Source organism: Oryzias melastigma, linkage group LG9, assembly GCF_002922805.2.
Source record: "Oryzias melastigma strain HK-1 linkage group LG9, ASM292280v2, whole genome shotgun sequence".
NCBI lineage: Eukaryota > Metazoa > Chordata > Actinopteri > Beloniformes > Adrianichthyidae > Oryzias > Oryzias melastigma.
In genome coordinates, this window is record NC_050520.1 from 11,874,677 (window position 1) to 11,900,325 (window position 25,649).

General features: G+C 40.3%; 1 protein-coding gene across 20 annotated transcripts in view; it reads left to right on the forward strand.

The window, feature by feature from the left end:
- cacna1ba (calcium channel, voltage-dependent, N type, alpha 1B subunit, a) overlaps positions 1-25,649 on the forward strand; it is a 124,850-nt gene that overhangs the window by 64,829 nt on the left and 34,372 nt on the right. For 9 of the 20 annotated variants that reach the window (XR_002917588.2, XR_004948425.1, XM_036213494.1 and 6 more), the window contains exons 15-29: positions 1,427-1,499; positions 1,578-1,695; positions 1,782-1,849; positions 3,024-3,130; positions 4,693-4,758; positions 7,665-7,700; positions 8,445-9,179; positions 9,987-10,174; positions 12,516-12,636; positions 13,753-13,882; positions 15,657-15,716; positions 16,214-16,320; positions 17,532-17,543; positions 23,291-23,311; positions 24,946-25,042. Coding sequence is in view for 18 of the 20 variants with exons in the window: in XM_036213494.1 (XP_036069387.1) it covers positions 1,427-1,499; positions 1,578-1,695; positions 1,782-1,849; positions 3,024-3,130; positions 4,693-4,758; positions 7,665-7,700; positions 8,445-9,179; positions 9,987-10,174; positions 12,516-12,636; positions 13,753-13,882; positions 15,657-15,716; positions 16,214-16,320; positions 17,532-17,543; positions 23,291-23,311; positions 24,946-25,042 (1,939 nt within the window). In the remaining 2 variants the exon portion in view is untranslated. The remainder of the gene's footprint in view (positions 1-1,426; positions 1,500-1,577; positions 1,696-1,781; positions 1,850-3,023; positions 3,131-4,692; positions 4,759-7,664; positions 7,701-8,444; positions 9,180-9,986; positions 10,175-12,515; positions 12,637-13,752; positions 13,883-15,656; positions 15,717-16,213; positions 16,321-17,531; positions 17,544-23,290; positions 23,312-24,945; positions 25,043-25,649) is intronic. The other 11 variants (XM_036213487.1, XM_024260132.2, XM_036213496.1 and 8 more) reach the window with 7 other exon arrangements.

The window sequence follows — 25,649 nt, forward strand, 5'->3', positions numbered from 1 at the left end:
GTGTTTATGTTTTTTGGATTAACTGATAATTCCAGCTGATTCTGAAGGAGAAGATCTTTTCTCCTTCAGAATCTGCTGGAATTATCATGTTCATGGTTGAAAAGTTAAAATATGCAAAAGATTTTGTTTTTAAGTGACACTGGTGTTAACGGGTTAAAAATTCAAAAAATTTAGGAATTTTTTGAAAATTATGCATTTATTTATAAATTTAGTTTTAAATATTACATAATTGAATTACAACACAGTCTATATGTTTCTATATCTAACAGTTGTAACTTATCTTACTTTTGACAGCAGCACACAGAAGTACTTTCAAAATAAAACCCACTCTATGTCAAGAGGTGCTCCTGCTGCAGCAGCTTTACTTACATTAAAAATGCAAGACAGTCAACGTGTTTTTTTATCTTTAGGATTTTGATGGACTTTTTTCCTTTTAATCTCAAGCATAAACTTTTTTAGTTAAATCTATTTATTAAAAGAAAAAGTCACAACATTTAGAATAACCTTAGGTTTTTATTGAAAACACACAATTCTAAATCATTTTCAATCATTTAAAACCCCATTTGTTCAAACTGTTAACCACTTCAGGGTAATTTACCAAAATAAAAATACTTTTAGAGACTTTTATTTGATTGGCTATAACTTAAAAACATAAATTTAAAGAATATTTCTACTGAATTTCTGACAGTAAAACAAGCATTTTTTGCTTAGATGATTGACATGTTAAAAATTTAAACAGAAATGACAAAACGTAACTAACTAATCTCTTATTTATTCAATCGTTAGCATGTTTCGTTAAAGCTAAAGAGCCACAATAAAGGGATCAAAGAGCCACACGTGGCTCCAGAGCCACAGGTTGCAGACCTCTGACTTAGAGGAAGTGTCACAAATGCAGACTCAACACAAAACCCACCAGCAGACACTCAGGACCAGCAGCACCGCCTTCAGTCTGACACTAGTCTAATGTTATCTGAATGCAACTGAAATGGCCTTGTAGCAAAACAACCGTCATGGACCTGTGAGTCCACAATATCAGAACACAGTGAAGAAGCTGCTTAGCCCAAACTTACAGCAGCAACAATAACCCAAACAGAAGTGACCTTTCAAAGTGAGCCCAGAGCACAGCCTCGCTTTTGCCCAACAACAGAAGAGGCAGAAAACATTTGTTTGTTGTTCCACATAAACAACAAGCAAATGTCCACACTGTGTTTCAAGTGTTCTGATGACTGCAGTAAAGGTCAATAGCACATTGGGACATGTCAGCCACCCTGGCTTATGAGGAAATTGTCTCTAACTGTGGACCAATTTGGCCTTAAATGCAGAGAACAAAAGCTGGTCTCACCAGCGGGAGGTGCAGGGGGGAGGGACACCGTGGGGTGTTGCTATGGAACCCGACTGCAGTGGAAGACTTGTTTTCTTTCTGCAGGTTTAATTTTGAAGATGAAACACCAACAACCAACTTTGACACGTTCCCTGCAGCCATCCTCACCGTGTTCCAGGTAAAGGTCAGCTTCATCACAGCTGCTTGCTGCTCTGCCTGACGTGCGCTCTGACACCAGGCTGTGTCTGCATTGCAGATCCTAACCGGAGAGGACTGGAACGCCGTCATGTACCATGGGATCGAATCACAGGGGGGCGTTCATGGGGGCATGTTTTCCTCCATTTACTTTATTGTCCTGACTCTCTTTGGGAACTGTATCCTCCCTCTTTCTTCCAAATCAAAGCCGTTCTTCCAGTGCTTCCCCATCACCTGAACTTTTTCTGACCCCACAAATAACCAGATACTCTCCTCAACGTGTTCTTGGCCATTGCTGTTGATAACCTTGCAAATGCCCAGGAGCTCACAAAGGTACTGGATTACTCAGTCTCCAGCCCAGTCTCAGTAAAATGCGTACATATTCCACGATTCGGGAAATACCGTGTATAATATACGCCAAAACCTTTTTTTGCGTGCATATAATACGCGCGGTCCTAAACGTGTTAAAATGTGTTTTCCACGATTGACACGTCCCCTGGTGGAGGCGTGAGCATCACAGACAGCCCCACAAACGAACAATTTGCTTTTCTAACCCTAACCATAACCGTAATCCTAACCTTAACCAGGAACAACGTCATTTAGAAAAGAGCCGGAGGATTTCTGACCACGTGATCAAAACCAAACCTAAAAAGCCGTGTACATTGTACGCCGGCGCAACCTATTCTCTACCATTGCGTATCATATGCACGTAAAAAGCGTGTTTGGCGTATATTATACACGGTATTTCAGAGTGCAAAGTCGTGGCATAAGTACGCATTTTACTGAGAGTGTGTTGCAGTCTCACTCACACATGTAAGAGATGATCGTCTGTTGTAGGAAATCACAAAGCAGCCACCAGGTTCAACAGATGTGATCATTTCAGTGCTCAGTGTGTCAGACTTTCATATCATGAGAGTTTCAAGAATGCACCTTGGTTTGTATACAGAAAAATATCAGTAAGAATGTAAACATCGTCCTGGACGGTCTCAGTCACAGGCACCTGTATGGGGGTTGGCTCAGACAACTGCTGCAGGTTTTTAGGTTTGGCACATGGAGGGTCATAGAGAGGAGCAGACACATCTGAACCCTCGTGCTCCCCTATGGGGTCCAGATGACCCCACCCTTACACCGATGTGTGATCCCTCCCATGACAAAGGGGGACAGGAGTTTATGTCTGCCGCAGACACCAGAGAAGATAAAAACTCTTAAATAAAATAAAAAGTTCTGCGTGCTGTGTTGTGGGGTCCAGTTTTGGTGTTGTACAGAAAAAGCTTTTGTTATTAGGAGCAGCAAGATAAGGCATTAAGAAATGAACAAAAAAATGCTTAAGTTAAGTTTGATCATTTAGTATTTTTGAATTTGTTTGAGTTTTTAGGTTCGTTCTAGGAGCCTAAATTACACTTTGGTTGTGCAAAATGAACTGAATGATTTTTTTTCATTTAAAGTTCATGTCTTTATTTGTGGAAAGGCGTTCTTTGTGTTTCACATTGGAACATTTCTCTGTCAGGACGAAGAAGAGCAAGAGGAGGCCATCAATAAGAAGCTGGCCCTACAGAAGGCCAAGGAGGTAAAGGAAGTCAGCCCCATGTCTGCTGCTAACATTTCAATCACAGCGTAAGTTCACGTCCTCTAACTTTTCAATGGATTTCTTAAAATTCTTCTTTTTTATTTAAGTGAAACAAAAGGAAGACTGAGGAAATCCTCAGACCATCTGTGTTGTTGTTGAACTGCTAACTGAAATTCTTGTTTCTTAATCTGCACTGAAGTTTGTTCTGTCAATCATTCATTAGAGTTAAAGTTGCTTTTCAGAAGGACCTAAAGTGAAATATAAAACAATGAGGCTCTAAAGTTAAACACAAACAAACAGAAGCAAAAGCAGGACGATAAAACAAGCATTTTTGCTTCACTGTGGGTGTAGTTTTCTTTCAAAGACACTTTTAACAAATTCAGTCCTTTGTAAATAGATCATAACTTTTCAAACCTCAACATCTTCGGAAATAAAGTGTCTTTGCTTTTTTTAAAGACGCAACACATCAGAAAGCTGAGATGATGGGCAGGTTATTACAAATCCTGAAGGACGGATCCCCACGAGGCTCAAAAATGCTATGGGGTCATCGAGTAGTCCTGCCAGAAGAATACTGAACATCTAAATCCAGAACAAACTTAGACATTTCTGCTCAATTCTTTGAAGTCAAATTTAAAATCTTAAAATGAAGATTACAGATTTTTAGAGGCCACATTTGGTAAGATAAAAACAAATATGAAAACAATCTGAAAAGAAAGAAACAAAAACCTGAAAGATCCGATTCATTACACAATGACTCATTTGAGACTTTTCTCAAGTCCTAAAAAACATCGTCACTGTCTGGCCAGGCAGTGCAAAGACTTTCAATCAAACTCCTACTGACCAAAAATGCAGTGAAAGTCCATAAGAAAGAAGATGTGGCTAATTCAGAGCCAGTCCATGTTCAGGATCAACCATCAGAGGTTCTGTCTCTGCTGAATGGAGTTGAAGAGCTGGACGTCTGTTCAATCAGACATTTATAATAGAATACTGTTGTCACATCGAGACTAAATCTCTATGCTAATCTGTCGGACAGCGGTCTGCTTCAAATCTTATTTCATGTGTTGAATGTATGTATTTGAGAATGTCCCATTCCTCTGAGATAATCCGGTTCTGAGATAACCAGGTTCTAAAATATGGAGGGTGGTATATTTGACATTTTCATTACTCAAGTACAGAAAGTAAAGCCAATGTAAAAAGGCTCCACACAAACACAATGAGGAATCTGTTTTTAAAAAAAGTCTTTACAAATTTATATGAACATACATAGACTATTTAGACCTTTTGAGTTCCAGCAAACTCACAGAAGGTCAGAGAAATGGCAGGAGCCACATGTGTGAAGCTTCTTTAGATGAGAGGAATTCTCTGTTCACCAAAAAACATGGCAACACGCTTTATTTTCTCAGGGACCTTTGGAAAAAGTTCTGAAGCAGAAGTCGGCATTTCCTGTCCAAACGTACAGTTGTGATGTGAATGAATGTTCCGGCATTGATCTGGAACGAGAGACTGAATGGTTCGGATGACAGAGAGGATGGATATGGTGTCTGTTTTGTTCTCTAAGTTCATATTGTATGATATTTTCCCTCCCCATTTTTGTTCTGTACATGTGCAGTTTTCTAACACACAGTCGAGGTAACGTGCAGTCTAGCAGCTCATCCATCTGCAGCGTTAACTCACTGTGAGTTATCTCTATGTTCCCATTGACACTCTGATGCTAATGGCTGCTGCTCTGCGCTCAAATGTTGCTGTACAATTCTGTGTGTGTGTGTGCGCTGGTGTCCATGAATTTAGTCTTTATGTAAGCTCACGTTCAATAATTTCTATCAGTTCTTTTGCTTTTGTGACTGTTTGAAATCATCATTCTTCTGGAGACTGTTTTTTTTTCAGTTTTTGCATCGGAAGTTATTAATTATGAGGAACGATCCTCTTGCTATGTCTTATTATGACTTATAATGACTTATTATGTCAGCATCTATATTTCAGTCATTCGTTGTCATAGGGATGTTTGGATACTTTCATCCAGAAATTGAAGGGAAATCAGGATTTCAACTGAAGTAAACAGTAGATTGGGTTCTGAGAGAGGAGCTGGGTCTCCTGGAAAGGTAGAGCTCAGTTTAATCTGCAAAACTGGAAATATGACTGTTATTTTTGTGGAAGATGTTACCAAGTGAAATGAGCTTGGGGCCCTAGGATAGAGGCTTGGGGTACACCCAAATAGACTGAAGGGGGTTGAGATCTGAAGGTTTTGAGCTGGATGAATTGAGAGCAGCCTGAGAGGAATCATCCAGTGTGATACAGGTGATATCAGGGCAGGTAAAGAGGTATCTAGAATCAAGAGTCACACTCACATCAATGGCCTGAGCATGGAGAGTAAACCGGAATCTGCTGCTCGTTGGAGGTCATCAGTTCTGATTTCAGTGACATTTGTCAAGAGGACTATTCAAACATTGTCCTCTTGAACGCCACAAGAATGAACGTCACAAGAAAACTCAGAATACGAGAGATATCTCACACAACTTCAGCCTTCTGTACACTGTGAGGAAGCTGACAGTTCGGACGCCCAAGGGTTGAGGTAACCATAGAGGAAACAAGGAGGAGAAGGACGGAAACGGGTCCTTTAATGCAGGGGTCCCCAAACTTGTTCTGGTGAGGGCCACATGACTGTTTTCTTCTCTGATGTGGGGTCGGTTTGTAAGCTAACAGAAAAAGTGGAACAATCGCAACCTAAACGTAAACATTTACGGTTTTCTAGAAAGCCACACATAACCAAATCTTAAATAATTCATTTATGTAATCTTCATATAAAAAATAATACTAAAGCATTAAAGAAAACTATAAATAGCATTACCTGTGATAATGCTAGTGTGAATGCTGGAAGCTGAATTTGGCCGCTGAAGATGCTAGTGCTGATTGCTGAAGATGCTGGAATTGATAGCTGAAATGGGTATAGCTAATAGCTGAAAATGCTGAAGCTGATAGCTAGCTAAAATATTAGTGAAATGCCAAATTAGCTGAAAAAACTGAAAAAAGCCTAAATTAGCCAAAACACCTAGCATGTAGCTGAAATATTAGCTAAATGCTAAATTAGTCACACAAAAAATGGTAAAATATCTAATTTAGCCAAAACAGCTAGCTAAAAACTAAAATATTAACTGAACTCCAAATTACCCTAACAAACTGAAAGTATCCTAAATGAACCAAAACAGCTAGCCCGCGGCTAAAATATCAGCTAAACTCCAAAATAGCTAGAAATCCTTAGTAAATGCCAAAACAGTTGAAAAAACTAGCATAAAAAGAGCTGAATATTTTAATAGCTGGATGAGCTCAAGAGCTATAGACGTCCAAAAAAATAGTTCAGACTGCAGAAGGGTGGAATAAAAAGTCATATTCTATGTGATTCTTGATCGGCGTTTCTGAAAGTGTGTGGGGGGCCGGGCCAAAGGTGGAGGCGGGCCGTAGTTTGGGGACCACTGCTTTAATGTGATGTGGTACTGGCAGATCGATCAAGCTTCTGGTTTAAAGAAGTTGTGGCTTTGGCTGCAAGGGCCTGAATAATAGTGGAGGAACTGATCAGGGTAACTAAGGGGTAACAAAGGCTAGGGTTTACCTCACCACATCAGAAGATGAAAAGACACTCAACATTAAGATCTATGCATGAAAGACATGAATAAGACACCACGACCAACGGTTTGCAACTGTGTTCTGGAGCGTCTGCGCTGTGCAAAAAATCCAAATAGGAAACACCTCTGGGAATGAAGCTGCTGTTGATGTGCAACAACCTCAAGAGAAGGTGGTGTAGCATCTGTAAACATAGCAGCATCAGATAAAAGGAGATTAGGGAGATCAAAAAGTATAAAGTATGTGAATGAGCAGAAGTAATCAGAGTACACTCTGCTCTATCTCCAGAACTGGAAGAGAAAATGCAGTACACATGTAGTAATGACACACGTTTCCACGATCTCATAAATTCAGTCCAAAGTCCTGGACGAGGGCAAGACAAGTCTGCAGGTTTCTGGATGAATCCGTAAGGAAGTTCAGCAGAAAACCAACAGCCCAGCGTTTAGCAATAGAATGAACAAGCATTTTATACCGATGGAAGAAGTGGCAGCAGGTGCAGGTGTAGGAGGTGTGGCAACTCTCTCCCCAGCTCCTGCACAAACACACACCACAACAAGCCCAACGCCGTGTGCACACACCTCGGTCTGAGAAAGCAAAACAGAAAAGGTCAAAATGCAAAGATTGTAGTTGGTTTTAGAAACAGTAAAACCCTTTTGCTCTGGTTCAGTGTGTTCTCAAACAAACCGAAGCAGTGGATGAAAACAGCTTGCTGAGATGTAGAGGAACGGGCTTGTTGACCCTCTGTTCTCGTCACACTTATTTCTTGTCATTCTTGTTGAAAACCCCACATGTTAAGATGCTGAACAGTTCTTTGCCTCTGGTGTGTATATTCATGCAGTACTTTTTGTTTACTTCAAATTCCTTTGATGTTTTTTGCTTTTGTGAGTAACCTTTGTTTGCTCTCTAGAGTGTCTTTGGTTCTTGTGTTTGTTTCAATGTCGCTCCCTTTATGTGTTTGCACTGTAGGAGTTATGTCTGCACCCCAGTCCATCACTACCTGAGGTAAAAACCCAACCGTCTGGGAGCAGAGGGGCCCGTAATGTTGATGACATGCCCTAAATCTCACATATTCACAAATCCATTACATACATTCTCAACAGAGACCATAGAATTCCAGCAGAGCTGTTTGTTGTCATGCGTACCATGTGACAGGTGGTCTGTTTGTCCCATGATTTCTCTCTCGATGTGCTTGTACAGCTTAGAGGAGTTTAAAATATGCACCAGCAGAACGACAGCACAAGAATTACTGTATATTCTTTCTTTCAACAGTATTTTGTTAACAAACCAATTTTTCATTTTGGTATTGTCTTACATTAGAAGAAAGGCCGGATTTTAAGGAAAGATTAAAAAGGACCTGATTTTTTCTACTGTTCTCTATTCCCCTTTAGAAAGGCCTGGATGTCAAAGCATGGTAATGCAGACATGCTTTGACTTTGTTCAGGCATGAGATGAATTAGATCAGATTTTCTGTGTTCAAACGCTTCATTACACGTTGGCCATACTTGACATCCAGCATGTCCAAACTGTGTGTACCATCATGAGATTATAACAACAAAGTGCTGCTTCTGTCCTTCACTGGAGGTGACAGGGACACTGCCTGTCCTCTAGCTGGTTCAGGACTTGCTTCAAAATTCTGTGCAAAAAGAAAAGAATCCGCAAAAACTCTCACTGGTGAAGGAAGCAATATTACATTTCTTTAAAATGTCCCTTTGATTGTGGTTTTCCATTTCATTTTTCCTCCTGCAGTAACGAGCAGCAAAGGTCGGTGAAGACGATGTCGGTGTGGGAGCAGAGGGCCAATCAGCTGCGGAGGCAGAATCGTGCTAGCTGTGAGGCTCTTTACAACGAGCTTCAGCCTGAGGAGCGCATCCGTCTGACATCAGCCCTCAACATCCGACCTGACATGAAGACTCATCTCGACCGACCGCTGGTCGTTGAAACCTGTGATGGAGCTCTGCTGGGCAGCCAGCACCACCACCACCACAAGACATGCACTGCAGAAGAGGCCGAGACAGCTGCTGACCTTCCTCCTGCTCCTCACCATCCTCGCCATCATCACCGGCACAGAGCCCGGATAAAAGAGGACATCAACGACAACGGAGAAGCTGGCAGGGAAGGGAGGCGCCATGTCCATCACAGCCGCTCCAAAGAGCATGACTGCAGCCGCAGTAAAGAGGGGGGCAGGATGAACCACCATCAAAGTTCGGTTGAAGATGGAGGTGGTGGAGTCAAGAGTGAAAGAGCACACCGCCATCATCATTCACATCGCCAGTCCCGAGGGGGCAACGGGACAGTGAACAGCGAAGGGAAGGGCGAGCGAAGGTCCCGCCACAAAGACGGACGTCCGTCACATAAGACTGGAGACAGGAGCTCCAGAGGAGATAACGGAGAGCATGGAGGCAAGAGCAGACATCATGCTCATAGGTCAAGGAGCAGGTGCACGACGGAGGAGGCCAACGAGAGGAAGAACCACAACCACAGGTATACTAATCTGATTCTCTGTTTTGATTTGGAAAAACATTCCTTAAGGCCAAGTCCTGAAAATGTTGTGCCCTGGTTTATAAACTGTCAGCTTTATTTCAACCTAAGCTGTAGTATTTTAAAATGTAGAACTTTAGATCTAGAAGAAATGGCTAGACATCCTCACAACAATTTTTTTTAGATTAAAAATAATAATAACAAATATATAGCATCACCTGCAATACTGCAAGAGTGAACACCACTTATACCATCGTCATAGACCAACTCTTCATAGTTGTGGTGAAGCCACATTCAAGTGTGGAATAGAGTCACAGTGGCTGAAAATCTGTCCTCTGAGCTGCTATGGCTGTGCAATACAGCACAGGAGGAAGAACATGGAGCCACCGGTATTCACAAGGCATCACTTATAGACGAGTCCCTTCATTACAGGTCAAGTTCAGTAAATCAAGTCTTGATTCTCAGAGTGAATCCACCTGGAAAAGCTACCCAAAAGATTCTAAAACATCTTAAGGGTGTGCAGCAATGTTTGAGGTTCAAGTCCTCGTCTCTGTTTGCAGAATCGATTCAATATCTTTATTCAAACAACAGAGAAGGTTAAAAATGAGACAGTAAGAGTCCATGGTCAAGGATGGAAGCTGTTAAACATTAGCTCATGGGATAGATCTGCTGTTCCACGTGTGTTTTTGAGAAAGGATTTCTTCTTCTAAAAACAAAAGAGAGATCTTTGTCAGACGCTTTTTCTTATCACTTTGATAATGTAATGAATGCCAACATGTGAGTTGCTATCTATGTTTGCTCTTGGAAAAGGCTTGGAGACTCTGGGGGGGAGTCCCTGGCTGTCTCCCCACAACAGGACTCTGAGGGGACAAAATGTCTGCCTGACCGCCCAGAGGACTCTGACAACCAGAGAAATGTCCGACAAACAGGCCAAACCTCCATCCATGTTCCTCCTGTGACTGTCACCTCCCCACCTGGAGACACCACCCTTATTCAGAGTAAGTACTCTGTCCTGAAGCCCCCCCATCCCCACCCTCAAGGATGGAGATGACTGGCATTAGATGTGAGGGCATGAAAGGTCATTTTCTCTAACAGTTTACCAGCTTAGAATGCATTAAATATGAGTGTACTGTAACATGCACGCACACACAAAAACTAAGAATCAAAGATGAGGCCGACGTCACACAAGTCAGAAAGTGTCTTTAATGTGTAACAAAATCCAAGTTTAAACTTAAATCTCTATGAAATCCATGAACTAGGACATCAATTGCACTGGGGAAAGTATTTAGTCAGCCTCTAATTATGCAAGTTCTCCCACTTAAAAAGATGAGAGAGGCCTGGAGGGGGGTAGTAAATGACCTGCAGAGAGCTGGACCAAAGTACCAAAGACTACCATCAGTAACACTCTACACTCCCTGCAGTGGCAGACATGTCCCCTGCTAAAGCCAGAACATGTGCAGGCCGTCTAAAGTTTGCTAGAGAGCATCTGGATGATCCAGACGTGGTCTGGGAGAATGTCTTATGGTCAGAGGAAACCAGAATAGAACTTTTTGATTAGAACTCTATTGTTTGGAGGTGAAGGATCGCTGAGCTGTATCCAAAGAACACCATTCCTACTGTAAAGCATGGGGGTGGAAACATCATGGTTTGGGGTTGTTTTTCAGCAAAGGGACCAGGACGACTGATCCGTGTAAAGGAAAGAATGAATGAGGCCATGCATGGTCAGATTTAGAGTGAAAACCTCCTTCCATCAGCATAGAAGATGAAATGTGGCTGGGTCTGTCACCATGACAACCATACCAAATACACTGCCAGGCAACCAAGGAGTGGCTTTCTAAGAAGATTTTCAAGATCCTTGAGTGTCCAAGCCAGCCTCCTGATCTCATAGAAAATCTTTGGAGGGAGTTGAAAGTCCGTGTTGCCCAGTGACAGCCCCAAAACATCATTGCTGTAGAGGAGATCTGCATGGAGGAATGGACCAAAATACCAGTTACAGTTTGTGAAGACTAACATCAAACTGCTGTCATTGCCAAAAGAGCAAATAGAACAAAGTACTAAGTTGAATTTTTGTCATTGACTTAATACTGTTTTCAACCATCATTTCCAAATAAATTCTTTAAAAACCAGACAAAGTGATTTTTCTGGATTCTTTTTCTCATTTTGTCTATCATAGTTGAGTTTTCTTAAAGACCTCAAAAAGGCTCCTTAAAATGCACAAACACTGTCTAAATGAGGTCTGAAAAAAAGATGAAATTATTGTCTCCTGTTTAAAGTGTCTTCAAATAGGAAAAAAAGGACAAATGAACTAAAACGATGAGGTACCACTTCCTCTCACAGTACAGTTACAGTCTCCTGCATGTTTATGTTCTTTCCCATCTATTTTCATATCAAATTCTTATACCCTCATACACTATTGACCCTGGTTCAGCCTGCCTAAATATCAAATTCTGGGTGCTTTACAGTCTTACTCTCATCTGTGTCATGAATCTGACCATTTTGGGGATGGATTCTATGAAAGTCCACGCCCTGTTGACCATTTCTTCATTGAACCCACATGTTCCCACTCCGACCAACCGGGTCCCGCTCAAAAAAGAAAAACAGCAACAATAATCTTGTCACATGTTTAAGCTGAACTTTCGTTAACTTATCATCAATTCTGACTCAAAGTTCCTCCTCAAATGTAACTGTCTGTTCAGGCCAGGGTACACAGCACAATTATTTAGCCATCGGAGGATCAGTGGATTACATCACACAAGACAAGCACCTCCATCTCTGTTCTGCTCATGCTTGTGCTCTGAGGCAGCGTGCACTCAAGAGATTTCACCTGCACAATTTCAAGGCTATTAGTATTTTGTTAGGAGTGTTTAAGCAACATCACAAAATTAACTTGGAGTTAATGTCATATTTAATGTGAAACAAAAGCACTGCTTTTATTGAATTATTTTAGGGTCTCATTCAGGTTACAAATGTTATTTTAGAAGAAATGGAAAGATACGAAATAATCCTCAAAGGTTTTGCTGCAACAGATTTTGAACTACGCTTCAATTTCTTCAAAGAAAATGAATTCAACCTGCTGCCACTTTTACGCATGACTGATAAAAGGGAGCAGCATCTTATTAATAGCAGATCAACAAAAGTAAATCAATAAAATCTGCATCTGCTTCTTTAAGCCAACAGCTTTGTAGTGGTGTTCATGAGCAGCAGACACACGTCTGCAGATGACCAAGGATCTTTCTGTTCCAGAAAGCTTTATTGTTCTTTCATTCATTCTTTTCTAAATCCTGTGAAGATCTTCAGATCCTGTTTTTAGGTTTGTTAAGATTTGTTGTCATTTCCCAGTGAACAGCATTGACTGTGAAACGATGCCCATGACTGAGAAGACCCTGGAGGATTCATGTCCGACCGGGCCCAAACCAATCCTGCCCTACAGTTCCATGTTCATTTTTGGACAGACCAATCCGTAAGTGTCCTCGCCCACGTTCATCCAGAAATCTGTTTTTATCAATGAGTGTAAAAATAAAAGCACTATCTTCAAACAATATCATCCTGATTTAGGGACGACCCCACGGTACTGCGCTCATATTGATTGTCAGTGATATTACGTAGATAAAACTCGTACAAACTCTGTTTGCTGCCTTTGGTAGAATGGATCATCACCTGTTATTGCACAAGAGAAGAAGTTTGGAGCTCTCTGGTCCGGTTCTCAGTTGATTCTGTTCCCGTCTCGAAGATCCAACATTTTTAGAAATTGTGTTTGTCTCCATGAAGTCCATGAAAGTCTATGAAGTGAAGTGTGGGGTTCCTCAGGGATCCTTTTTAGGACCAACACTTTTTAATTTATACATTTTGTTACTTTGGGATGTCATTAGTTTTCACAGCTACGTTGACGACATCACCACTTCTTCTGATGGCATAGTCAGAACAGAGAGTTCCTCACATTCAACAGAACAAAGTGACAGTTTTATCTGGTTCTGTAGACAAGATTAATCTTATGTTTACTTTAAAATCCTCTTATTGTGTGTGAGAAACTTGGGTGATCTTTTTTACTTTGGGTTGAATTTTATTCAATATGTGAAGAATATAAGACATGATTTTATCATTCTAGTGCACAAAAACCTTCATCAGTCTGTTCATTTCTTTCTTTCCAAGATAAACTAGTAGAGGCATTCTTTTCTGTCTAATGCCCTGCTCTACGGTCTTCTACACAGGCACAGAAGCTGAAGTCCATCATAGTGAGATGACTTCAATCACCACAACGTTATTTGAATTCTCTTATCTACAGATCTTCAAATCTCTCTTTTATGATTTTACAATACAGTCAGTGTTAAATAAATTGTCAATAATTAGGCAATTGCTTTCTCTTAAGTTGTTAACTAACAAAAGAAGACTAACACTGGCTAAAGGTGGACCAAAAATGGTTCTTAAAGAATGATGAACATTTTCCAGCCCCAGTTTCTGGCAGCAGCATGTACCAGGGCTAAGTCATATTATAAACATTTGTAAACATGAATACTTAAATTCTGTGTAGTGAGCATAGAGTAGACACTAGCGCTTGTTTGTCTCTGTCTTTTGTCAGAGTTAGACGCCTGTGCCACTACATCGTGACTCTGAGGTATTTTGAGATGTCCATCCTGGTCGTCATAGCAATGAGCAGCATCGCTCTGGCAGCTGAGGACCCCGTCTGGGCCAATGCACCACGCAACAATGTGAGCCTCCAAAACACAAAAACATAACAGCAAGAGAAATACTTCTGAGAAGCATTTTTTATGTTGAAAACATTCATTGTGAAAAATGATCAAATTTTAAACCATTTCGTACTGAAAAATACCAGGTCTAAAGAAAAGGTGTCAAACTCAATCACACAAGAGGCCAAAATCCAAAACACACCTTAGGTCACGGGCCGAACAGGGTCAACATTTATTGAACACTCTAAAGCTACATTTTAAAACTTTAAAACCGTAACTTTTTAACATAATTATGAACTAGATAGATATAGAATTACCTGCAATAAAACTAGTGTGAATGAAGCTGAATCTGACTGCTGAAGATGTTAGTGCTGATAGTTGAAGATGCTGAAATTAATAGCTGAAAACACTGAAGCTGATAGCTGAAAACACTGAAATTGATAGCTGAAAACACTGAAGCTGATAGCTGAAAACACTGAAATTGATAGCTGAAAACACTGAAGCTGATAGCCAGCTCAAATATTAGCTAAATGCCAAATTAGCCTAAAAAAACAAACGAACAAAAAAAAAAATTGTAGGTTAGCCAAAACGGCTACCATGTAGCTGAAATATTAGCTAAACTCTAAAACAGCCTAAGAAATATTAGTAAATGCTGAAATAGTCCATAAAGCTATCAGAATGTCAAGTTTTTACATTTTAAAACCGTAACTTTTTAACATAATTATGAATAATAAAAAGGCGGGAATATTATTCCAGAATAAAGCAACTTAAATAACTTTAATATTTTACTCTTCATTAAAATATATTTAGTCAAAATTATTCAAGTCAGAAATAAGCACAAGATAACATCGGGTCATTAATAACAATTAAAATAAAAAGATCTGGAAGGCCGGATAGAATTACCCGGAGGGCCGGATCGGGCCCCCGGGCCTTGACTTTGACACGAGTGATCTAAAGTCTTCCAACATCACTAGATGAAGAGTAAGATAACTTAATTTCAGACATATGATCATGTTTTTCTTATTAGGGAGGATGTAGAAAATGGAGAAAATCAAAAAGAAAGAAAATAATTCAAAGAGCAATATAAGAACAGCATAAACATCAAGATGAAACTGAATGAAATCCAACATTTACCTGGAATGAGACTCATACAGTGCAGGCCAAAAGTTTGGAAACACCTTCTCATTCAATGTTTTTATATTCATGACTATAAGCATTGTAGAGCCTCCTTCTCACTGAGGCACCCCACTGTATCTAATAGATATAAGAAATCAATGACTAATAGTTATCTAACAGACATCTATTGTGCATGTTAATTAGATAACCAATACACATATATAGGATAACTAATAAACATCTACTGTAGATGCATATGAATTACGTAATATACATCAATTGTAGATATCTATTTGATGACTAATTTACTGTGAAGGTGAAAAGTTTGGACACTCATTCAATGTTTTTTTATATTCATACTGTAGATTCTCACTAAAGCACCAAAACTATGAATGAACAAATGGAGTTAAGTACAAATGATTATGTCCAGGTCATCTGCTGCAGCACTCCATCTCTCTCTTGGTCAAAGAGCCCTTAAACAGGCTACAGTGAGAATCTACAATGTGAATAGTCAAAGGAATTAAGAAACCCATTGAATGAGAAGGTGTGTCTAAATTGTATGTTAAGCATCCTTTGTATGTATCTGCTCTTAATTGTCCTTCATTATAACACCGGCTGAGCGTGAACTGTTGGGGTAAATGCTTGTTGCAGATGTTGTAAAATGGTTTCTTGTTTTCAGGTGCTTAAATATCTGGACTACGCCTTCACAGGTGTTTTCACCTTTGAAATGGTGATCAAAGTAAGTCTTAACAACACTCTGCCCTCACCCAACTGCTGTTTCTCTGGGATTTTCTGAAAACTCTGATGATAAATACTTAGAGCTAAATCTGGATAGTGATCATTTTGTTAAAAATAGTGGAGCACTGGAGGTCAATCTATATTTTCTTAGTATCTGCTGATGTGGATAAAGGAAATGGCACTGATCAGTCAAACTTCTAATGTAGCTCCTAAAAAAGCTTTGGAACTTCCTACTCTCTATAAACCTCTATAATTTCAACAGAGCTGAATGTCTTTCTATGAACTTCATCCATGATCGAGGTGGTGCCTAATCTTTTTCAATTATTTCTTGACGTCTTTGTTTTTTTAACTGTGTAGTTTCATAAGAGCCTCGCATGGTGTTGATGTTTAGCAGTGATTGTCTTGTTTGGTACAACACTGGAATAGTTTCACGTGACACGAACAGTGTAAAAAGAGGAAACCACGCCTAACACAGAAACAAACGTGTGTTTGTTTTAGATGGTGGACTTGGGTCTGCTGCTCCACCCTGGATCCTACTTCAGGGACCTGTGGAACATACTGGACTTCATAGTGGTCAGTGGGGCGCTGGTGGCTTTTGCATTTTCGTAAGTTCAACATGTTTGTTTTTTCTCCTTGTAACCAGAGTCATGTTACAGAGGGGGGTAACCAGAGTCATGCTACATAGGAGGGGTAACCAGAGTCACGTTTCAGAGGATGGGTAACCAGGGTCATGTTACAGAGGGGGGTAACCAGAGTATTGTTACATAGGAAGGGTAACCAGAGTCATGTTACAGAGGAGGGCAACATGAGTCATAATACAGAGGGGGGTAACCAGAGTCATGTTACAGAGGAGGGGTAACCAGAGTCATGTTACATAGGAGGGCAACATGAGTCATGTTACATAGGAGGGGTAACCAGAGTCATGTTACAGAGGAGGGGTAACCAGAGTCATGTTACATAGGAGGGGTAACCAGAGTCATGTTACATAGGAGGGGTAACCAGAGTCATGTTACAGAGGAGGGCAACATGAGTCATAATACAGAGGGGGGTAACCAGAGTCATGTTACAGAGGGTGGTAACCAGAGTCATTCTACATAGGAGGGTAACATGTGTCATGTTACAGAGGGGGGTAACCAGATTCATGTTACAGAGGAGGGTAACCAGAGTCATGTTACAGAGGAGGGTAACCAGAGTCATGTTACAGAGGAGGGTAACCAGAGTCATGTTACAGAGGGGGTAACCAGAGTCATGTTACAGAGGGGGGTAACCAGAGTCATGTTACAGAGGGGGGTAACCAGAATCATGTTACAGAGGAGGGTAACCAGGGTTTCATGTCACATGTGTCAGTCCCCAGCCCTGATTAAAGACAGGGTTGTGTCAGGAAGGGCGTCCGGCATAAAACTGTCTGCCAAATTAAAGTGTTTTTTGTCGTCATTTTTATCTTCTTAAGTTTTTTTTACCTTACTTACAATATGTCTGTATTTTTTGCGAAATGTCTTGCTTTTCCTAAATATTAGCAATTGGAAATTAGTTATAACAAAAAGGAATCGGACTTATTGTTGATAATACATATTTTTAATGCTGCGAGAGTCAAAGTTGTACAAATCTGTCCACACAAGAATGTCTGCTGTCGAGCACCAACACTGATTTACTCTTTGCCTGCACTGATGTGCTAAAGCATTTTTTTGTCTGCTGTGTGTGGGGGTGTGGGGGTGTGTGCGTCTGCGTGTAACTGCGTGTGTTAGAAAACGCTCCAGATTTGCTGTGATTATTGACCTGAACTTTTCCCTGTTTCTGTCCTGGGATGTCTGTGCAGGAGCTTCATGGGGTAATGTCTCCTCTCCCTCTCTCATCTGCCTGTCATTACCTGTATGTGTGTGATATTAAAGACAAACATGGCTTACACTGCAAAAACAAGTAATTTCCTCACATACTCCGTCTAAATCCCAGGAAACCGGATGGGATCATCCGTATGCTTAACAGGAGCCGTTAAATCTGCTGACATTTGGTCAAAAAGAAGTAACTACACCCCAGATAAAAAAAAGTTTTCAACACAAAGAAAGCTCTCCTTTAGACTTCTAGTTTCAACTTTTTCTGAAGGAAATAATAAAAAAAAAACTTTGAACAAATAGTGTTTTTTATTTATAACAAAAACTAAACAGAATCCAAAAGTTGTTTGAAGTTTGTTGGTTGAGCTATTGGATCAATACCGGCATGAAGCCCAATGAGGCAGTTGTTTTGTGATATTTTGTTATATAATAAGATTGAATTGAATCACAATAAAGGAGCAGGAAAGCTGCCGTCTCTGTGTCATATGCTGTGTGTAGATATGACTTTCTGTGACACAGCATGGACCCAGGGGGTTCAGTGCTGTATGCTGTCCCCTGCACTGCATCCGTCTTCTGTACGGTGGCTGAAAGTCTCCAGAGCTTCTCAGAGGTAGAATCTTTGATTATCTTCAGCTGGAAACCTCAGTATTAGTTTTCCAGCTCAGTTTGTTGACCAGCTGGACAGTCGGGTCTCTGTATTTCGCCATCTGCTCTTTATAAATAGTTAATGTGTTGGTTTGACATCTCCTTATACAGTGGTCTTCAATCCCAGTCCCCCAAATCTACCGTCCTTCTTTGTTCCAGCAGTCTGTGTTCCACTTGCAGCAGATTGACTGGATCAGGTGATTTCAAGACATCCAAGGAATTTGTATGAGATGAGATGCATCTCAAAGATAAGAAAAAAAATCAGTCAAAAGATTAGAAAGGTGAAGAGGCAGTTTTGAAATAGATGAGTTTTACATTTAGACATAAGAAAGGACATGATTCTTTATTATTGATGTTGGAGGGAGCGAGTTCCAGAGTTTAAGGTGGATAGCTAAAGTCTCTGTTCCCCATTGAGGAGATATTAATAAAGAAAACAGTGAGGAGGAGGTCAAAGGAGGATCTGAGGGAGCAAGAGGAGGTGGGAGGAGAGTAGACTGAGGGATATGAATGAGGTTAGACACAAACAGAAGACTTTAAACAGAAATCTGAAAGTGAGCTGGAGCTCCTTTAGGGCAGGACTGATGGAAGGTGTGACAGGAGGATTCATAATAGCACAGGCAGCAGAGTTCTGGACCAGTTGGAGTTTATATGGAAACTTATGTGGAAGCCTGAAACAGAGAGAGTCAAATAATCAGTGAGGGGAATAACAAGGCTGTGAACAATAACAGAGGTGGAGTGCAATGGAAGAAAGTGTTGGAGATGATTGATGCTGGGTGGCCTGACTGTGAAATGGCAATTGGACCTTGCCCTGTCTTGGGGACAAGGGAAGAGTGCAGGTAGAGTAACTGCAGATAAAGAATGTTTTCATGTTGGATTCAGTGGATATCTAATTGTAGTTCAGGTTTTTACTCCAGAGTTTATAGAAATTGCATGAACAGAGATAGTATTTCACACAAACACTTAGAGATGGGAGCTACTGAAAGAAAAGAAGTGGATTTGCAAGAAAATGAAGGTGTTTCTCAGAAATATAATAACAAAATCAGAGGGACACGGACAGAGCCTTGGGGGTCACCTGGTTTGATCAGTGTTCTTAAAGAGGCGTTTTAGTTAAAGCCTCTTGGTTTTCATAGAGATAACTTCGCTGTTTGACTTGATCTTGGCCATTAGCAGCAGTTAGGACATGGATTCTATGAAATGAAGCGGGACGGTAGATATTGAAGACTGGTTTGAAGATGACCGTTCTAAAGTTTTCTTTGAGGTCCTATTGTCAAATGATTTTAAGCAACTTTAGATCTATTTGAGTCCTTTCTAAAAATGAAAGTTTAATAACACAACACTCACGGCCACAGTGCTGCTTGCTTTAAACCAAAAGAGCTTTGATGATGATAATAATGAGAGCATGATACCCTCAAAACATTGGAGCCCAACGCTGCTGGTCATGAGGGTATTAGTTGCTCATTGAAGTCTTTCTCAGTATGTCCTTCATAGATCTTTTTCACTGTGTAGCCTGAACACAAACTAGTTTACAGCCGTACTTCACTGTGAAGGAGATTTGATTAAAAAACTCAAACAGCACTGATTTAGGTTAAGGTTGAAGAAATGGAATGAAAGCTCTTTCCATAGAGTGTTTCAGTTATGTTATTGCTCCAAGCTTCTTTACACCAGGAGCCACATTCATATATTCACCCAGCACTCTTTTAGGGAGTGGACTGTATTTGTTTTCAGCGTATCACGTTCTTACTGTCTGCAGTCAAACTCCTGTTTTTCTGAGAGGACATGATGTTCTGTCAGTGGAAGTGTAAAACACGTCTGCAATTAAAAAACATGCTGGGCTGACTGTAGATTTGATCTGGTCAGCTGGTATGAGTGCTGACTTTCCTTGCAGTCTTATGACAAACATAGAAAACATTTGGATCAGGGTTTCTGGGTCTAGACTTTAAGGCTTGCAGTAAATGATGTGCAACCACTTGTGAGAGCTTGTGTTTTTGCAGTGTCCAGTGCTGGAAGTGACCTTTCATCTCACTGTCCATCTCAAACGTTGATTAATGAACCCTCATCGTGCTCAAAGAAAAGACATCTCTTCGTGTTTTCTTGAGCTTGTGTGTTTATCATATGTTATGCTCAGAAACCTGTGAAGAGAGCTGCCTAAAGCAGGAGTGCATGAACCAAAACCACTCCGTTACCTTCCTGCTCTGTAGTATTAACTCACCTCACTAACCCAAAGGTGCTGCCTAAGCATGTATGTGGTCTGAGCATGCTCGTTTAACAAACCTGTGAGTTTCACTCATCTGAAGGAAGGCGTACGTCAATAGCTCAGGTCTTTGGGAGTACAGTACACGGAAGAAATCATTCATTTAGTGAATGATGACTTCTAACTACAGCTTCAATCACTTTCACCAATGGTTTTTGTCTAAAATAAAATATTATTCATCTGTGAGTACATTTTACAGACTGAAACAGAAAACTAAAAATGCAACGAAACCAATAATGTTAGTGTTAAAATGAGGTTATCAATGATAAAACAACTTATCGTTACCATTAAATATGTAAAACTGTCTAAATATAATTTAAATCAATTCAATAAAAATAAAAAAGTGCTTATTTTACTGTCAACGCAAACAGTTATGTCTTGTAAAAAGTCAGGGTTGGTTTCAGTCCACTCAGGACCCTCATAAGTCAGATTTATGCAGCAATATTTGATGCTTTTCTAGTGAAAATTCAGGACAAATAAACACTTTAGCTGATTACACTTCTCTCATCTCTTTTGTTCGCTAACTTGTCCAGCAGTGGGACTTCTCCCCTCTCTGCATGCAGCAGGTGTGACTATGATCTGCAGATGAACCTGGTTTAGCTGGCTGTGGGAGGGGCAGAGTCACTGACTGCACCATTAGTTCATTGTTTAGTAGAGTATACAATATGGGTCTTCAGTCCTAATAATTTGCCAGTTATTCTATGAAACCTTTAATATTATGTCACTGACTGACCTCCAAAAAAGTTTTGATAGATACACGTGAAAGCTTGGTAAAGATGTGTTTTAACCCTTTAACACCAGAGCTCCAGTGTTTATCTTCTTGGAGGAACTTTTCAACTGTGAACACAATCAGTTAAAGTATATTAAAGATTTTGTGCTTAAGCTTCACTGACGATGCCTCAGGTGTCAAAGGATTAAACTGCTCAGTTAGATAAACATTCTTCTGTAAGAAAGAAAAGCAAGGACACTGTAAATGTAAAAGTTAAACAAGGCAAACTAACCTCATATCATTTGCATCACAGCCCCCCTCAGGACATTCACCTGTGACAGTTTCCACCTAAGGACCAGGTTTTTAGTTTACACTTCAGACACACCTGAACAAGCTAGCATGAAAGTAAATCCATCAGCATGGACTCAACTGACCCTTCTCAAAGTTCTAATAGTTTCAGATATATGAAACACGACAGGGAATCTGATTAAAGTTGTTTTCTCAGTTTCACATGAAATAACTGTTTGGTGTAAAAATAAAGAATTGTAATGTGTCTTGAAGAAAAGCATTCCTCTGTTTGATGACTTCCCTTCAGTGTTTGAACTGGAGCAAAAAAACACATGGTTTGTGAGAAGAAGAAGATGGACTTTCTGTGACTCTCAGTCCTCTTTGGTTTGCTCCAGTAAACTCCTGCTTTCACAAATTAAAACAATAATAAAAAATAATAAAGTTATGAAAACATGGAATTTTAGCATGAATGTTTTCTGTTTCAGGGCTGTGTTTATTGGAATCAAGAAATGTCACCTTAAAATTATCACTGTTCAATTCAAAACCATTTGGATGCAAACACACGATTCTTCTTCAGGTTTAAACAGGAACGCATTTCCAAAGGCCGTTTGGCTCCAGTCCACTTCATACTGGCAGTAGGAAACAGATCTTCACTCTTAAGACTCATAAGGAGCAGAAAACTGCATCATTACATTTACGTGCAAAACAGAATGTTCTGTGAGTTTGTATGTGTTTATTTTTAAACTGTGTTCCTGAAATTATTTTTTACAATTAGAGTTTGGTTGATAATTGATAATTATTGAGTTTATAGAAAAAGGGTTGAAAAAATGCCAGTATATTAGATTTAGTCTTCACTATTGTCATCTCAGTAACATGTTTACATGTGCTTGAGTTACCAACCTGCTCTCAAATGTTGTGCTGAAACCAATGAGTGTATATCATATAAACGGTCTATGGCTGAAACTACTGCATGAAATATGTGAAACTAGCTTACCGCTGCACTTGTAAAAGTCTTACTTCAGTCATCATTTGATCTATTGTAAAAGCTTTCTCTAATTATGATTCTGCTGTTTTTAGCCCCCCCCCAAAAAAAGTGTTATTTTCTAGGACATAGTTTCTGCAGAAAGGCAGGAGTTCCTCAGAAATTCACCTCTAAGTTGTGGGCAGGGCTGTTTGTAACTGTAGGCCCGCCCCCATTTCCCATCATCTTTTGCTGATACACTCTCCCACTAGCTTACAGTCCCTCACAACCCCAACCTTAGCAACATTAGCAGTGCAGCAAAAATGATGAGCAATTTTAGAGCTATCCTGTTCTGATCCAGATTCCAAACAAAGACGTACATGGATTGTGGCTTTAGCACCTACGTCACTGCAACAGACTGTTTCTAACTCCATAATTTCATCTGCTGCTGATTCTCAACAATCTGAGTCAGAAATACTCAGAAACACAGTTTTAATCTTAAATTTCAATCCTAAATTCTTTTATAAATGTTCTCCATGCTACAAGAACATGTTAAAAACACCATTTTAATTGAAGCGGGTGTCTAAACCTGTGAGCAGGTGGCCAGGTTTCCCCTCAGAATCCAGATAACTGAAGCTCATGTAAACAAACAACATCCAATGACTTTTATCCTCACACGACTCGATGTAACATAACTGAATCCACTCTCGAGTCTTTGCCTTCAAACCTCTTCTCTGAGCTCTCTGCTACCAACCGAAGAACACGTCTTGCTTTGCTAGAAACCCGAGTCTTGTCATGTAATGCAATCGTATATGCTTTATTTTGTGTGTGTGTGTTTGAAGCGTCCGTAAATATGCTGTACCTTGTTTTACCACTGTTTTCCCCCAAGTAGATTGCAACAAGGTGTGACCAGGTGGGGCACTCACCTATGATATCTTTACCCCCTCCCCAACCGCACCATGCTGTCCCCCTCCCTGAACATCTCCTCGCTAACCGCCATCTTCCAAGTTCAGATCAGCTCAGCCCCATTGAAGAAAAAGAAACTCATCTTGCTTGAGTGAATCCATCGCCTGGAGGCTTTCCTGCCTCTGCTACTTTGCATTTATTTTCTTGGTCACAACTTCAGTAACAGTCTTTTAAATCTTATCTTTAGATCTGTTATTGAAATAAGAAGCAAAACCTACTCTGAAAATGTGACAGCTCCTTTCCTTTTCAGCATAATTGGTTCTTAAAGATGTTTCTAAGGATGACCAAGATAGAAATGCATTTCTTTTCCAGTGTCCACGTAGAATTCAGCATGGCATGTCATGTTAGGATACAAATGGAAAGAAAATCTGAACTCACCCATTCAATTATTTAGTTAGCGGCTGCCTTGCTGAGTTATAATAAAAGTTCCATCCAGAACAGACAAGAAGAGGGATCTGGAGTGTAATGGAGTTAAAAATAGATCAGCACTGAGGCGGCTGGAAAGAGGGATTTTGTTTTCAGGTTCAGCTCTCTGGTGAATAAAGTCTTGGGGCCTTCATTCAGTCTGTACAGAATGTTCTAATAATTGTTCCCATCACAACCCTCTCCTTCTCCTTGGTGGCTGACAGTCTTTTATCACCTTTACAGATTTTTGTTTACATTCTGTCCTTTAGGTAATGAATGTTTTTTAAAAACTGTAGTATTTTATCATTTAGTACCCCTTGTATATGTCCACAAATTCCTCGTATTTTGTTCACAGACCAGAGAGATCCACACAACGGTTTGGTTTTCTTGGTTGTTCTAGTTTGGGGGTCGGCAACCTTTAACAGTGAAAGAGCCATTTTTTTCTTGTTTTCTACTGATCAAAACCCAGAATGAGCCGTATAGTTTTACTTTAGCCTTTAAGGAATTTGTATTTGCGTTCATGACCTTCTTTTTTTAATAATAAATATGAATTGTCTATTTTTTTGGCACAAACAAAAGCAAAAATATAAAAAGAACCTAGAATCTCTTAAAATGTTATTTTTTTTAGCTTCTTTTCAAATAAAAGATGTTGTGTGTCAAACAGGATCATCTCAGAGCAGCTCTGGACAGCTACTAACCAATGTTGTTCAGCATAAGATAATATGTGCTTTTAACTCATGAAAGATCAAACGTTTTACCAAAGTTTTGCTTTGCGTATAAAATCCCCCTCCTCTTTAGCTCTCTCTGACGTTCATGAATGCACAGCTCTCTGAAGGTGTGGCCACAGTTGCTTGGAGGTCTGAACTTTGTTGTTTGAACTTTTTCACACCCCTGCACACATGCCATGGTTTACTAACCCCGAGATAGACGTTTGGTCACCGTTTGTCTCGTTTTGTCATTATGTAATGGAAAGCATCCTGCCCCTTTGCCTCCATCATTGCTGATCTGAACACATCTCACATGTCTGACTTGCTTCATTTCAGTTCTGTGCATTTCACTGTTATGCTACAAAAGATCAACTGTAAGTTAAGCTGTCATCTTTACAGGATCTAAGTTAGTTGTGTGTGAATAAAGTTTTGTTGTGAAGCTTGTAAACACATGTTATGCTCTGCGCAGGGGGAATAAAGGCAAAGACATCAGCACGATCAAGTCACTGAGGGTCCTCCGAGTTCTCAGGCCCCTCAAGACAATCAAGCGTCTTCCTAAACTCAAGGTTCTATTGCACTGATCTCTACAGTTTATGCTTTTCCTTTAACTGGTGAATCTGTAATTATGTTGTGCAGCTTCCAGATGTGAATGCATGGCATTAGCTGCGTTTACATGCACACAAGTCATCAGAATAAACGCCTGATCAGCATAAAAATGTGTCATGTAAACTCTGACCCGATCAGACTCGTTCAGATCGAAATTTCCTTACGATCGAGACAAGTGGGTAATACCGATTGTTGATCTGATCGTGGTGCATATAAGCAATCCATTCTGCTTGTGTGTCATTACTGCGTTGGATCTTACGCCATGTGGCAGTCTTTGGAGCGCGAACAGAACCGCTCCATGTGAGCGAGCCGTCTCTGGACAGAGCAGCCAGATTCTGTAGCTTTGTGTTTGTGAGCAGAGGAGGTGCTTTGTTATGGTGTGTGCTCTGGAGGAGGCTTCAGACCGCAGTCCATTCAGCTGCTCTACGTAGGCGAGCTACCAGACTTCCGTGTCTCCTAGGATGACTGTGTCTTCGGACGGCTTTGGGGCGACGTGTAAGCTGGCAGAGGCAGCTTTTGAGTGTGGAAATACCCCTCCGAACAGTCCTCTGAAGCTGTACAAACAAT